Source organism: Prunus persica, chromosome G8 (genome assembly GCF_000346465.2).
Source record: "Prunus persica cultivar Lovell chromosome G8, Prunus_persica_NCBIv2, whole genome shotgun sequence".
Classification (NCBI taxonomy): domain Eukaryota; kingdom Viridiplantae; phylum Streptophyta; class Magnoliopsida; order Rosales; family Rosaceae; genus Prunus; species Prunus persica.
Genome location: NC_034016.1, coordinates 9,634,978 through 9,649,415, shown reverse-complemented (window position 1 = coordinate 9,649,415; position 14,438 = coordinate 9,634,978). Strand labels below are relative to the sequence as shown.

Genomic DNA, 14,438 nt, shown 5'->3' with positions numbered 1-14,438 from the left:
CCGTACTTTATAGGAACTTTAACACTAATTTGTTATATAATAAATGAATTTTGAGTGTGTTTCTAAAGTATATTCTATGTGAAGATTTTTTTATAAATTCAGCTCCTATTTTCTTTGTATTAGTGAAGCTCCCTTTTACTAACAAGATACTATAGATTGATCACAAATGGACAGTCATATAATTATTGATATTTCACAATAAAATAAATAAAATTTGAACTCTAACCCCTAACCGCTAAAATAAAACAACAAAGATTTTGAGGGAGTAGATACAATTTTGAGAGGCCAAGATACCCCCTGACCCCTACCCATTGCATGGCTTCTATTCTAGCCATGCTCTTATATCAAGAAAAAAAAACCTGAATAAAAATAAAAAGAAAAGGAAAGAAAAGAGAAAAAAGAAAAAAAATAAAACCATTGAATTCCCTCCTCACATCGGGTGCTTACCAGTACATATTCAGCATCGTCTGCGTCTCCGTCTGTCTGTCTTTTTCTCTCCCGTCTTTGGGAGTTCCGCTCCTCCCACAAAAATACACCAAAAATTCTCTCTCTCTCTCTCTCTCTCATCACCCCTCTTCCCAATTCCAATTCTCATTCATTTCTGCCTCTCATTTTCTCTCTATCAAGTGAGCAACAATGGAGAGCTTTGCCCTCCACTCTCTCTCCACCTCCTCCTTCTCTCTCTCCACTCGCGCTTCCCTCTTCCGCCGCTCAAACCCCATTCTCAAATCCCCACCCTTCATCTCCAAAAGCCCCAATTCTTCTCCCGCCCTCCGATCACCAACCCTCTTTGCCTCCGAACCCGTCTCCTTCTCTTCTACCTCAAAACCCAACAAAACCCACTTCCCAATTCAAGCCTTTCAATCTCCACAGCCCCAAACCACTCTCAAACCACCACCAGAGCCCCCTCTAGGCGCCAAGCCCATCCCCTTCATCATCTCCATCGCCATAGGCCTTGTCGTGCGCTTCTTGGTCCCCAAACCAGTCGAAGTCTCCCCACAAGCCTGGCAATTGCTCGCCATTTTCCTATCCACCATTGCCGGCCTGGTTCTGAGCCCATTGCCCGTCGGCGCTTGGGCCTTTCTCGGCCTCACATCCTCCATTGTCACCGGAACTCTGCCCTTTACAACGGCGTTTAGTGCTTTCACCAATGAGGTGATCTGGTTGATTGTTATTTCCTTCTTCTTCGCTCGTGGGTTCGTGAAGACCGGCTTGGGGGATCGGATTGCCACTTATTTTGTGAAGTGGTTGGGGAAAAGCACACTGGGTTTGTCTTATGGGTTGACAATAAGCGAGGCACTTATTGCTCCGGCAATGCCGAGTACCACGGCCAGGGCTGGTGGTGTTTTCTTGCCTATTATTAAGTCCTTGTCCCTCTCTGCCGGGAGTAAACCCGATCACCCCTCGAAAGGAAAGCTGGGTTCTTATCTGATTATGTCTCAATTTCAGGTTTGTGATTTTACTCCCTTGTATTGTTAAATATATTTCACAAAGGATCATATGAATCTGTCTCTGCTTATATGTTTTATAGTTCGTGGGTGTTTCACATGGAACGTAATTCACATTTTTTTTCATTACTTGGTTAGACCAGTTAATGGTTTGAGGGTATTCTAAGTCAACAAGTTATCAACATTTTAGGTTTAAGTATTATGCTTGCAGTTTAGTAAATGAAATATTTAAGGGAAATGCAGTAGATTGTGCCCGTAGAAGTAGGCCTTAAGTACTCTGTTCACATGATATGTTAAATGTGCCCCGTAAGCCATATATACCTTTGCAGTTTACTCTGTGCTTCTTCAATGTGATCTCTATCTTGTAATGTTGGCCCAAATCCTAGGAGTCATGAAGCATTGCAATAGTTGGAAACCAGTGAGTTTGATTGGTTCCTTTTAAGGATACTCACTGAGAATATAAGTTATCTTCATGGTAGAGATTGTAGTCTGTAGCCAAATTGCAAAGAAGACCATAACACTCTGTCTAATTTTCAGTAGATTGTATTAAAATTTAAATGTGGATCGTTGAACTAATCAAACTGCAGATTTAAAACTTCTGTATCTTATCTGTGCATTTGGTTATTTATCCTGGACTGTGTTTGGAACATGTGGTCTGCTTGAAGAAAGGGCAGGCACTCATGTTTGAAATAAGAGAACCGCTGTATCTAAATTACAAGATCTATAGTTTCCTTTCTATTTCATTAATTCAGCATTAAGTATTAGATATTCTGACCTTGGATCCATTAGCATATTTTATTTGTGTCATCATGTGATTATTATGTGACTTATGCATCTGTGTTGTGTGATGCATGACAGTCCGCGGGTAACTCTAGTGCTCTTTTCTTAACGGCTGCGGCGCAAAATCTTTTGTGCCTTAAATTAGCTGAGGAACTTGGGTTGATAATTTCAAGCCCTTGGGTTTCTTGGTTCAAGGCTGCTAGCTTACCCGCATTTGTTTCGCTTCTAGCTACTCCACTAGTCTTATACAAGCTTTACCCTCCAGAAACCAAAGACACGCCTGATGCCCCTGCCATGGCTACAAAGAAACTCGAGCATATGGGTCCTGTCACAAAACATGAATTCATTATGGTTGGCACAATGCTTCTTGCTGTCTCTTTGTGGGTCTTCGGGTATGTAGCTTTTCTTGCTTAGCACTATTCATTATTAATTTTACATGTCCTGTAGATCATAATTGCATATTCTTTTTTTTGGCAATCTTTATATTCTGCACTTAGAATAAGACTTTGCTTGGGATGCTTCCATCGACTTAGTGATTACAATAATATTCTTTTGTGCCTTTTCGGAAACTTTCAATTCTATTCCCGACAGATGTTATTCGTCAAAGTCATGTTTAGTGGGTTAAGTATAATTTTGTTGTTATGTATTCTTTTTGGGGGTTAAACACGTTGGATTTTCTGGACCTCTATTTCCACGAACTTACTGTGTTCATTTGTGGTTTCATAAGAGAGCTGATTTTATGAACTTATTCAACAGTGAGAATGAGCTTGTTTTAAGTGTTATAATCGTAATTGTAAAAATTTAATTTCAAAAAACAATATTGTAGGTGTATTAAAGCGTGTAACAAGAGCTTCAAATTCATGTAGAGATTCTTCATAACCTTCAACTATAATGGAAGATATAAGTTGTCAAAGATGAGGTTACAGCCAAAAAAAACTTGGACCTAACATCAAATTTTGTTTCTTTGTCAAATTGGCTTCAAATGATAAGCAAACACTTGTTGAAACTCTTGGGTTTTACTCGAGGATGACCGAAAACCATGTCTATAGCCTTAAATTTGTCTTTCAAACAAAAACCGAAGAAATCTCAAACTTGGAGTTGAAATCCTCAAAATTCTTTGAGACTCAATCATTCTATCAAATAAACACGAAAATTAAAATTAGTTTTAGAAATCCAGTAAGGGGGCCTTTCAATCCCGCAACAACATTTTTCGAAAACAAACAGATTGTTTTGTGCCAAATTGAAAATTCGGGATCTATGTAATCAATTACCGAATTTGAACTGTACTTAAAACTGCTAACAAAATCAAACAAAGTGACCAAATTGATAAATTTGAAATCACAGTGTCCGAATGTGATTTTGGTTCTAAATGCAGTGACCAAAAATGGTTTTTACACATTCTTATTTGAATTATAATTTTTCCTCATAAGGTCACCTTTAGTGCAACATTTTTCAACCCAGCAAGATTTTCTTATAGTGATTGTTGACAATAGTAAATCCATTATATAATAGATATAGACATTTTCTGTTCATGATTTCCCAAGAATGCATTTTGTCCTACTAGGATTCTGAATCTTCTGATTCACCAACTCTTTTTTCGGTTCTCTTGCAGAGATGCTCTTGGTATAGCAAGTGTTGTAACTGCAATGATTGGCTTATCTATACTCCTTTTGTTAGGAGTCCTTGATTGGGATGACTGCTTAAGTGAAAAATCAGCATGGGATACATTGGCTTGGTTTTCTGTTCTAGTGGGTATGGCTGGCCAATTGACAAACCTTGGTATCGTAAATTGGATGTCTAATAGTGTAGCCAATACCCTTCAGTCTTACTCTTTGAGCTGGCCAGCTGCATTTTGTGTTCTTCAGGCAGCTTACTTCTCCATCCACTACCTGTTTGCAAGTCAAACTGGTCATGTGGGTGCTTTATACTCTGCATTTCTTGCCATGCACTTGGCAGCTGGGGTACCTGGCGTGTTGGCAGCATTGGCTTTAGCTTATAATACAAATCTTTTTGGGGCTTTAACGCATTATAGCAGCGGTCAAGCTGCTGTATACTACGGAGGTATGCTCCCTTCTGACCTCATTTGCTTAACTTTGGAATTTTTTTTTTGTAATCAATTGCATTTGTGTAATGTTCATCTGTTCTCCAATAACAGTTGCTTCATTGAATCCCCTTTGAAAAAAAAACAATTATTGGAAAATTTTATTTTCCCTCTCTCTCTCTCTCTCTCTCTCTCTCTCTCAATCTAAGCACTCTATAGTCAACCATTGAAAACATTGAATTGTCTCTAGTAGAATATGTTCTCGGTGATGACTGATAAGATTTTGTTTCTTCTTTCCAACAGCTGGTTACGTTGATCTTCCTGATGTATTCAAACTGGGCTTTGTGATGGCCATTATTAATGCTGTCATCTGGGCAGTAGTAGGATTGTTCTGGTGGAAATTTTTGGGCCTCTACTGATTTTCATTTTCCATGCAAGAAGATTATTGGTATTCCCTGCGTATTATTTTGAGGGCAGGAATTGAGACCATCATTTTATCACATACAAGATTTCAAAGCGATTAGTTTATTTTAATTTTAGCTCCACTTTACTTTTGCATAAGTGTAATGACAAACATTGAGAGGTGAATAATTGTTTTGCCGGAAACCTATAAACCATAGGTCCGGCCACAGTTCGAATTATTGTGTAGCCATAGGACCTCTCCTGTATATGAAGCAAAGAGTTCTCTCTTTTGAATTAATTATTATGGTATATTCCAAGCATCTTGTTTCGAATCTAGGGCTGCGCATTCGATCAGAAAAATTTGTGTATCGACAATACCGAACTGATGGTTTGATTAGGGCTGGGCATACTATACTTAATTCACAATCGATTTAATTGGAATAATGGAAAATAGGAAAGGAATAGGAATATTTGAAGATGGTTACCGGTATACCCACATTACCACGAACAAACATTGTTGGAATTGGATGTAGCTCGCTGTCCGTGTAGTATGATTAGATCCCAAGATGCACCAAATGTTATCAACTATGCAAAATATGAAAGTAACGCTATTGCTAGTGGAACGTTTAAGCAAAACCTGAAGTAATGGCACCTCGGTCATTAGTTTTGGCATTTTCAATTCCAAGAGGAGCAACAAGCAGTAATTATGAATTAGCCTTAAGGATATCGATTTCTTGTCCCCGTGAATGTATCCCACAGCAACAAGTAGTAACAACGCTCTTGAAAAGTGTATATCCAGAATGTAGTTTGCTACTATTAGATCTGCCCTTGAAATAACAACTACGATGATGACGTATTTACTTACCAGAAATGAAGGAATTGAAGAATGGGGCACTAAGGAATTGGTACGGGAAAATTCTGATTAAATCGTTTGCTAACCATATGGAATTAGCACATGAGTAGGAATTGTAAAATTGTAAGATTATTTTTGGATGCAGTAAGGGAGAACATAATGGCAATCAGATCAACTATTCCTCCTTAGTTGCCCATCTCCTATTGTCTTGTTTCAATCATGTTCTGAACTCTTGTCTATCTCTCTTTATATCACTTTAATGAATTCCCTCATTTTTCCTATCTTCATTATATATAATCAGACACGTAGGCTATCTCGTTTTGTCATTTTGTCATTATTTTCTGAGTGAGAATCTTTGTTTACCCTACACATTATCTCTTTATATCTTATCATGATTTCCTCTGTCATCCTTTCCAACCTCCATCCCCTTGTCTATTTAAGAAGAGTTGCTCTATCCAACCAAACACACAATCTTCTTCAATCTCATTCTCCTTCATACAATGAGCTCACGTGAGAAGGCTATACCAAAAATAGTAGATGATGATTCTGATGAAATTGCCAAATTTTAACCTAAGCTAGTGATCCACTAGCCAGTTGGTGAAAAATTCAAAACATGCGCATTGTTTTTATGGCAATGGCTAAATGCCCAACACGCGACACGGTTCGCTTCCTTTATGCGAAAGTGGCCGATAGCCCTTGCTTGCTTCGCCCTTTCCTTTATCACTTGGGTGTCGGCTCCACTAACTTCCAGTCCGGAACATAGCTGGGCAAAATTTTAGACTATTGCTATACATTGGTTGGAGAGCTTTTTGGGCTAAATTCCCAAATATTGAGTTTGGCACCCTATGGTTGGAGATGGCGTTACTATGGAGAAATTCTTTGGTCCGGTGAATTGATGATGTCACCCGTACAACCATGACCCCAAACTAGTCCTACCCTAATGTAGAGAGTGACCCTTACTTGTCTGTGGCCAAACCGGTGACATGGTCCACCCACCAGACCAAAGAATTTCTCATTACTATGGCTGATAAGCACTGCCCAGAAGCCCTTGTTCCAAAAGTGAAAAGTGCTAAAATATGAAAACTATGAGAGAATATTTTTTGTAGGAATTTTCTGTGTATTCTTCTCCTTGTAGGAGGTCATATTTATAATACAACGAAACCTGAATGGGCAAGTAAATAATAAATTCCTAAATCTATTTACAGTAGGAAATCAGGAATTAAAGTAAATCAATTACAATTATAATAGGAATTCTTGGTGTGTAAGGAAAGTAAGTCAATATCCACAAGTCACGCCAACACTCCCCCTCACGTTGGTGCATAGATGTCGCCAATGCCCAACTGATCCAGTGAATTGTGGAATGCTTTACTGGAAATCGCCTTTGTCAAAATATCCGCCAATTGATCCTCGGATTTCACAAAAGGAAACTGAAACACTTTAGCCTCAAGCTTCTGTTTGATGAAGTGTCGATCTACCTCAACATGTTTAGTACGATCATGCTGAACCGGATTCTGTGCAATGGCTATAGCAGCCTTGTTGTCACAAAAGAGATTCATTGTGGATGTAGGTTTATACCCGAGTTCAATAAGCAACTTTCTTAACCAAAGAAGTTCACAAATCCCTTTAGTCATGCCTCTGAACTCGGCTTCTGCACTGGATAAAGTTACTACATTTTGTTTCTTGCTCCTCCATGTCACCAAATTACCTCCCACGAATGTGAAGTAACCCGATGTGGATTTTCTATCTGTTACATTACCTGCCCAATCTGCATCTGAATAACCATCAATATTTAGATGACCATGCTTTGAGAACATAAGTCCTTTTCCAGGTGCAGACTTCAAATATCTAAGTATCCGAAGAACTGCATTCATGTGGTCTTCACTTGGAGAGTGCATAAATTGACTGACAACGCTCACCGCATAAGCAATGTCTGGTCGAGTATGTGACAAATAGATCAATCTTCCCACTAACCTTTGGTATCTTTCTTTGTTAGTTGGCACTTGATCCGGATATTCTCCAAGATGATGATTCTGAACAATAGGAGTGTCCGCAGGTTTACAATCTAGCATTCCTGTGTCTGTCAACAAGTCTAAGACATATTTCCTTTGAGAGAGAAATATGCCTTGCTGCGATCGAGCCACCTCAATTCCCAAGAAATACTTGAGTCCACCTAGATCCTTCATCTCAAACTCCGTAGCCAGATAGTCTTGTAGCTGTGATATTTCCTGTTTATCATTCCCAGTAATAATCATATCATCAACATAGATTATTAATGCTGTTACCTTCCCTTTTTGATGTTTCAAGAACAGAGTATGATCTGAGTTGCACTGTTTGAAACCATTGTTCTTCATTGCCATGGTGAACCGTTCAAACCATGCACGTGGTGACTGTTTCAATCCATACAATGCTTTTCGTAACCTGCAAACTGTTCCAGTCTGAGTAGTATTATATCCAGGAGGAATATCCATGTACACCTCCTCTGTGAGTTCACCATGTAGAAAAGCATTCTTTACATCAAACTGGTGTAGTGGCCAATCCAAATTAGCTGCAAGGGACAATAAGACTCTGACGGTGTTTAACTTTGCAACTGGTGCAAAAGTTTCTTCATAGTCTATACCATAGGTCTGTGTGTACCCTTTTGCCACAAGTCTTGCCTTGTATCGCTCGATAGATCCATCTGCATTGTGTTTTATAGTAAACACCCATCTACATCCGATAGTCTTTTTTCCTCGTGGTATAGTCTCTAATGTCCAAGTCTGATTTTTCTCAAGAGCTTTCATCTCCTCTTTTATAGCTTGGACCCACTTAGGATCTTTCAATGCTTCAGAGACCTTGGTTGGAATATGGATAGCAGACAACTGATGCACAAAAGCCTTGAGTGGTTCAGACAGCTTCTCAGTGGATACATGATTTGCAATTGGATACTTGGATGTCTTGCCAATATCCGGTGAATAACGGTTTGGTGGCTTCCCACGATTTTGCCTGAAAGGTAATTGATATCCAATAGTTTTATCATCTAAATGCACAAGTCTAGTAGGAGTAGTTACCTCAAGGATATTCTCAGGAGATTGGTCTGTTGGTACTGTTGAGTTAGAAGGGGGGTCTTCATCTTGTTGTTCTGTATTGTCTGTAGGTGTGGGACTCGGATCAGAAATATCTTCGCATGGATCAGGTGGGTCAGGCAATTGATCGCTATGAATGGGCGATTGGTCACTTTTCAACAGAGAGTAATCTCGTGCTCCAGACTCGGGATGATCAATCATTTCTGTACATGGGAGAATTTCTTTGTTTGCCAAGTTGCTCCAATTCTGTTCTTCACTTCGTATCTCCCCCTGAAGCGCAGAATTGGATGATGGGTCATGAAAGAACAGCTCAGATTCCAGAAAAGTCACATCCAAAGTGACATAGGTTCGTTGGGTAGGAGGGTGATAACAGCGGTAACCTTTCTGATGAGTGGCATAACCCACAAAAACACAACGAAGCGCACAGGGATCAAGTTTGCTACGTTGATTTTTGTGGAGATGAACGAAAGCCACGCATCCAAAGATTCGGGGTGTGAGTACCAAAACAGAGGGTAGATGTCTGTGTTGCGCAAGCACCTGTAAAGGAGTTTTAAAGGTCAATACACCAGAAGGCATGCGGTTGATCAGGTGAACTGCAGTGACAATAGCATCATCCCAGTGATGGCGAGGAACATGAGCGCCAATCAGAAGTGCTCGGGCGGTTTCAAGAAGATGTCGATTCTTTCGTTCAGCAACACCATTTTGTTGCGGTGTCTGAGGACAAGTCGTCTCATGGATAATTCCATGTTGTTGGAAGTAAGTCTGAAAGTCATGATTGACAAATTCTCCACCATTGTCGGAGCGAAGAATCTGGATTTGAGCATTAAATTGAGTTTTCATCTGTTTGTGGAAGGACTGAAAACGGGAAAACACCTCGTTTTTATTCTTCAGCAAATAAAGCCATGTCATCCGTGTACAATCATCGATGAATGTGACAAACCATCGAACACCAGAAGGAGCAGTGATAGGCGAAGGTCCCCAGACATCAGAGTGAATTAATGTAAATGGAGTAGTACACTTGTTCGTACTCAACGGGTAGGGCACACGGTGACTCTTGGCCAAAATACAAGTATCACATGTGAAGTCGGAGTCTTTGAAACCTGAGAATAAATCTGGTATAAGATGCTTCATATAACTAAAAGACGGATGTCCCAATCGACGATGCCACAACCAAATTTGCTTTTGTTTGCTATCAAAGGAATGTGTCACACTGTTAGCCACACCGGGACTGAAGTCATCGACATAATATAGCCCCCCTCTCTTAGTACCACGACCAAGAATCTCCTTAGTGTGAATATCCTGAAGCAAACAAAAACTCGGGTAAATGAGTACACAACAATTCAATTGTTCAGTAAGCTGACTAACTGACAACAATTTAGTGGATAAAGATGGAACAAGTAAAGTATTAGACAGTGTGAGAGAGGATGAGAGTGCAACAGTGCCAGCCCCTGTCACAGGATAAGTAACACCATTGGCATTTGCAATACAGGTTCGTCGAGGTTGTGTAGTATTCAGAAAATCATTAGGATCAAACGTCATATGATCAGTTGCACCAGAATCAATTATCCAGCTCTTGGAATCAATCTTATCGGAAGTATGGAATCCATAACCAGTACCATTACTGGTCATATTGCATTGTCCTCGATCTGTAGGAGTAGCCCACCAATCGGGGTAGCCATGCGATGTAAAACAAGTCTCACAAGTGTGTCTCGGATCACCACAATATGCGCAATTTGGTCCATGTGTCGGGGTCGTTAGTCTAGAAGTCATAAGCTGTGCAGCGAAAGAAGCATAGGATACAGGTTGAGTAGGAATTTGGATCGGAATCTGAGCATGAGTCGGGGCCGGAGTCGGAGTCGAAATCGGAATCGGGGTCTGAATCATAGACAAATTCGAGGTTGGGGTCATCATCGAAGTAGGGGTCGTGGTCGTCTTCGGAGTCGGGGTCAGGGTCGTCATCGTCATAGTCGGGGTCGGGGTCGGGGTCGTCAAAAGAAGATCCTGATTCTGGATCGGGGTCTGAATCATAGACAAATTCGGGGTTGGGGTCATCATCGGAGTGCGGGTCGGGGTCGTCTTCGGAGTCGGGGTCGGGGTCGTCGTCGTCATAGTCGGGGTCGGGGTCGGGGTCGTCAAAAAAGGATCCTAATTCTGGATCGGGTTCGGGGTCAAAGTCTGCATCTGTAGGGGCGGAGCCATCTGGGCACTCAACTCAATGATGGTTGGTTGAGAATGAGAGAAGGAGTCGGTGGTGCTACCTCCATGAGGGTTGAAAAAATCATCAACCCTCATAACGGCGGCGGAGTTTTGAAACTAGAGTCAGCAATTCCAAGATCGCCGCTCTGATACCATGCTAAAATATGAAAACTATGAGAGAATATTTTTGTAGGAATTTTCTGTGTATTCTTCTCCTTGTAGGAGGTCATATTTATAATACAACGAAACCTGAATGGGCAAGTAAATAATAAATTCCTAAATCTATTTACAGTAGGAAATCAGGAATTAAAGTAAATCAATTACAATTATAATAGGAATTCTTGGTGTGTAAGGAAAGTAAGTCAATATCCACAAGTCACGCCAACAAAAAGTAGCAATGCTTTTGATTCCAGTCATACCCAAATACCTGCACTTTGGCATAAACACAACGCACATTCACATGTAGCAGCAAATTCCTCAATTCCGCAATCTGTTCGATTGACCAAAAACAAATATACAATTATTGAAATTTCCATAATTCTCAAGCTCAGTCAATCATACAGAAACAAGGTCCAAACATGATATTTTATTTAGTACACGAACTTTCATTTGCATCAATTTGGTACCTGATTATTGTAATGTGCATAAATCCGACCCAACTAAAGTTTTGTTTATTTTTTTATGGAGAAATAAGAACAATCACAAACGGAAACGAGGGCGCATGCCTAAATGAATCAAAATAAAAAGGAAAAGAACAGTTCAGCGGCAGACCATGCTCCCACACACGGAAAGTGGAGAGGCCATGGCCTAAGTCAGCAACAGCATCTGCCGTAAAATTGACTTCTCGAAAGACATGAATAAACAAAACTTCTTCACAAGATGAAGCCAGTAGCTAAATATCTTGAACTAACAATAAAATACTCCAAGGAATAGAGACCACCTTGTTGATGAAATCAATAACCAATTTAGAGTCCCATTCCACACAAATCTTGCACCACCCATTATGAATTGCATGGGCAAGGGTGTTTCCCTCTTTTCGGCTGAGACGGCCTCTTCTTTTGAATGCGGGGGGTGCCATTTCCCTCTTTTCGGCTGAGACGGCCTCTTCTTTTGAATGCGGGGGGGTGCCACTACCAAATCCCGAATTTGGACTTGAATGGAATGTGAGTAGATGGATGTGTTGTGCTTCTAACTTCTGATCAAACGATTGATCGGCCAAGTAAGGAACCTCCTCTTGGCTTAGATTCTTTAACTTCCTCGGGCTCGAGGATTGTTAGGTTTCGTATGGATATTTTTGTGATTTTTAGGGTTTTAAGTAAAAAATAATGCAATTAAACTAAATATGCGTATAAACGTAAAGATCAGAATTGAAGTGCGATAAAATGAATCAAAGTAATAAATAAAGCAAGAACAAAATGAAAGCGATAAGAACAATAAAATAAACAAACTTGAAATTAAACTTAATTGAAGTGCGATGACAATGAAATGTAAAGGAATCAAAATAAACTTGAAGTTAATGACAAGAAATGTAAATCGAACAAGAATTTAAATGACAAGAAAAATATAAACTTGCACTAGAAAAAGGGAGAACTCACTACACTAGTTGGTTGAAAAGTAAAATCCTAAGTCTAGGAAAAAAAAAAAGTGCAAGACGAAAAGTAGGTTTGTTTGTCTGATGTTGTGTGTCTTCTGCCTTCGTTTGGTGAGGTTTATATAGGGCTTCCGTCAGCCCATAGGCTGGCCATTGATTGGCCAAATGTCAACTCTTTATAAACTCTTTCCTTTTGAAGCCCTTTGAATTCGTGGGATCACATTGGTGGAAATATTCTGATCGCTTGATTCTCTCATGTTTTGGAATATGCTGAATTATCATCAATCTCCTTGATTTGTTTCCTTGTGAGGCCTCCATCACATGCACATTGACCTCCGGAAATCTTGGGCGTGAATCCATGGCTTGTGCTTTGACCTCCGAGATTTCATCTTGACATCTGGTGGAACCTCGTGCCCCTTGAGTTTTTAGAATTCTAGAGTTGGATGACCATCTGCCGACCATCCGCCAAGGTGGGTGGTATGGGAGCTCCAAATATTTAAGAAGGGAAGCGCCCGACCATATTTTTGAGAAGGCACCACGGCCTTTGAACACGTCGGCCGCATTTTTGAGAAGGCACCATGGCCTTTGAAGAAAAGACCCCGGTCACCTTTTTGTGAAAGCACTTTGGCCGCTAGAAATTCTTTGGTCGCTAGGAATTCTCCAGCCACTCGGAATTCTTCGGCCTCTAGGAATTCTCAGCCACTAGGAATTCTTCCTTGGCAAATTGGGTGAATTTTACCCACCCCCAAACAAAGGGTATCACGCAAAGCAAGACACTCCGCAACTCTGATAGAAGCTTGACTAGCATTTTTGGCACCAGCAACACATGGCCATTCCAATCCCGAATAATAAAACCTGTAGCAACCTTATTATTGCAAACAGAACCATCAAAGTTAATTTTGACCCAATCCATGGGAGACGGCTACCATTTAATGTTCTTCAGATGCTGCACACTAGAGAAAGACTTGAAATTAAGTTTCCAATAGTCCATACCAATTTGACCAGCAACATGTAGGACTCTCTCAGGATGTGGGGAAACGTCTTAGAAAACACATTTGTTATGAGGGTCCCAAATTTACTAGCAAATCAGTAAGGCTTTAATAACAGCATCATTTACTACAGAGGGTAGATAACCAAGAAACACCATCAAAATCTTGCGGGATAGATATTGAGAGGGGTGAGGTACATCTCCAGATGCTTATAGCAAAAGGGCACTTGAAAAATAGATAATTGATAGTTTTCACTTTGATTTTTGCACAAAGGACACTCAAGGTTAACATGGGGAAGAAATCTGTGCAAATGATTTCTCACTTGGAGTCTGTTTCTGATAAATAACTAGGAAAAAAGTTTACCTTAGGAGGCATAGTGATCCTCCACATTTTCTTCAGGAGATCTGCTTAAAGGTGGATAATCTCTCGTCTTGCAATTGGACATGGTAAGCGCTTATAATAGTGAACTTGCCATTGGGGCTAGGCCCCCACCCAAAAGTTTTGACTTTGCTTACTTTAGTCATTGTCGTTAAAACTGCCAGTTCCTTTTCTTTTTTTTCTTTTTTTTTTTTCAATTTCTTTGTCAAAATTAGTTAGTCCATCTCTAGCAGTGGATGGCTAAACATAGCCCACCCATAAAATTTAGCCCACATTTGACCTAGTATTTGGCCCTTTGCCCTCTGACTGGATTTGACCGGGCAACATAAAACATTTAGCCCACTTACTAAAGATGGATTTTGAGAGTGAAAATGCTAAATTTGAGGATTTATCCCACTATTGGGCTTTTAGCCACCTTTTCTTTTTAGGGGTAAATGCAGCACGCAAAAGTACGAATTCGAAGACGACATCAATCTACTTGCAGTGGTGCAAATCATATAGTTGCAACCACATATTTTCAGTATTAAGTGTTTCCGCCAATCACTGCCTTGAGCTTCTCTCGAGAATGATAAATTTGAGGAATCCGGTGGTCCATGATTTCTCAAATTAGACTATATTCCTTCACTATTAACGAGTTGCACTTCGGTCAGTCATCCAAGCGCCTGTTGGCAATTTCTAACTGTTGATGCATGTGGTAC

At 40.2% G+C, this 14,438-nt stretch overlaps 1 protein-coding gene across 1 annotated transcript; it reads left to right on the top strand.

Moving 5' to 3' along the window:
- On the top strand, positions 341 to 5,003 carry LOC18766287 (dicarboxylate transporter 2.1, chloroplastic). The gene is made up of 4 exons (XM_007199685.2): positions 341 to 1,449; positions 2,307 to 2,620; positions 3,841 to 4,289; positions 4,573 to 5,003. The coding sequence occupies exons 1-4, from the start codon at positions 637 to 639 to the stop codon at positions 4,686 to 4,688; spliced, it is 1,692 nt and encodes a 563-aa protein (XP_007199747.1). The 5' UTR covers positions 341 to 636; the 3' UTR covers positions 4,689 to 5,003.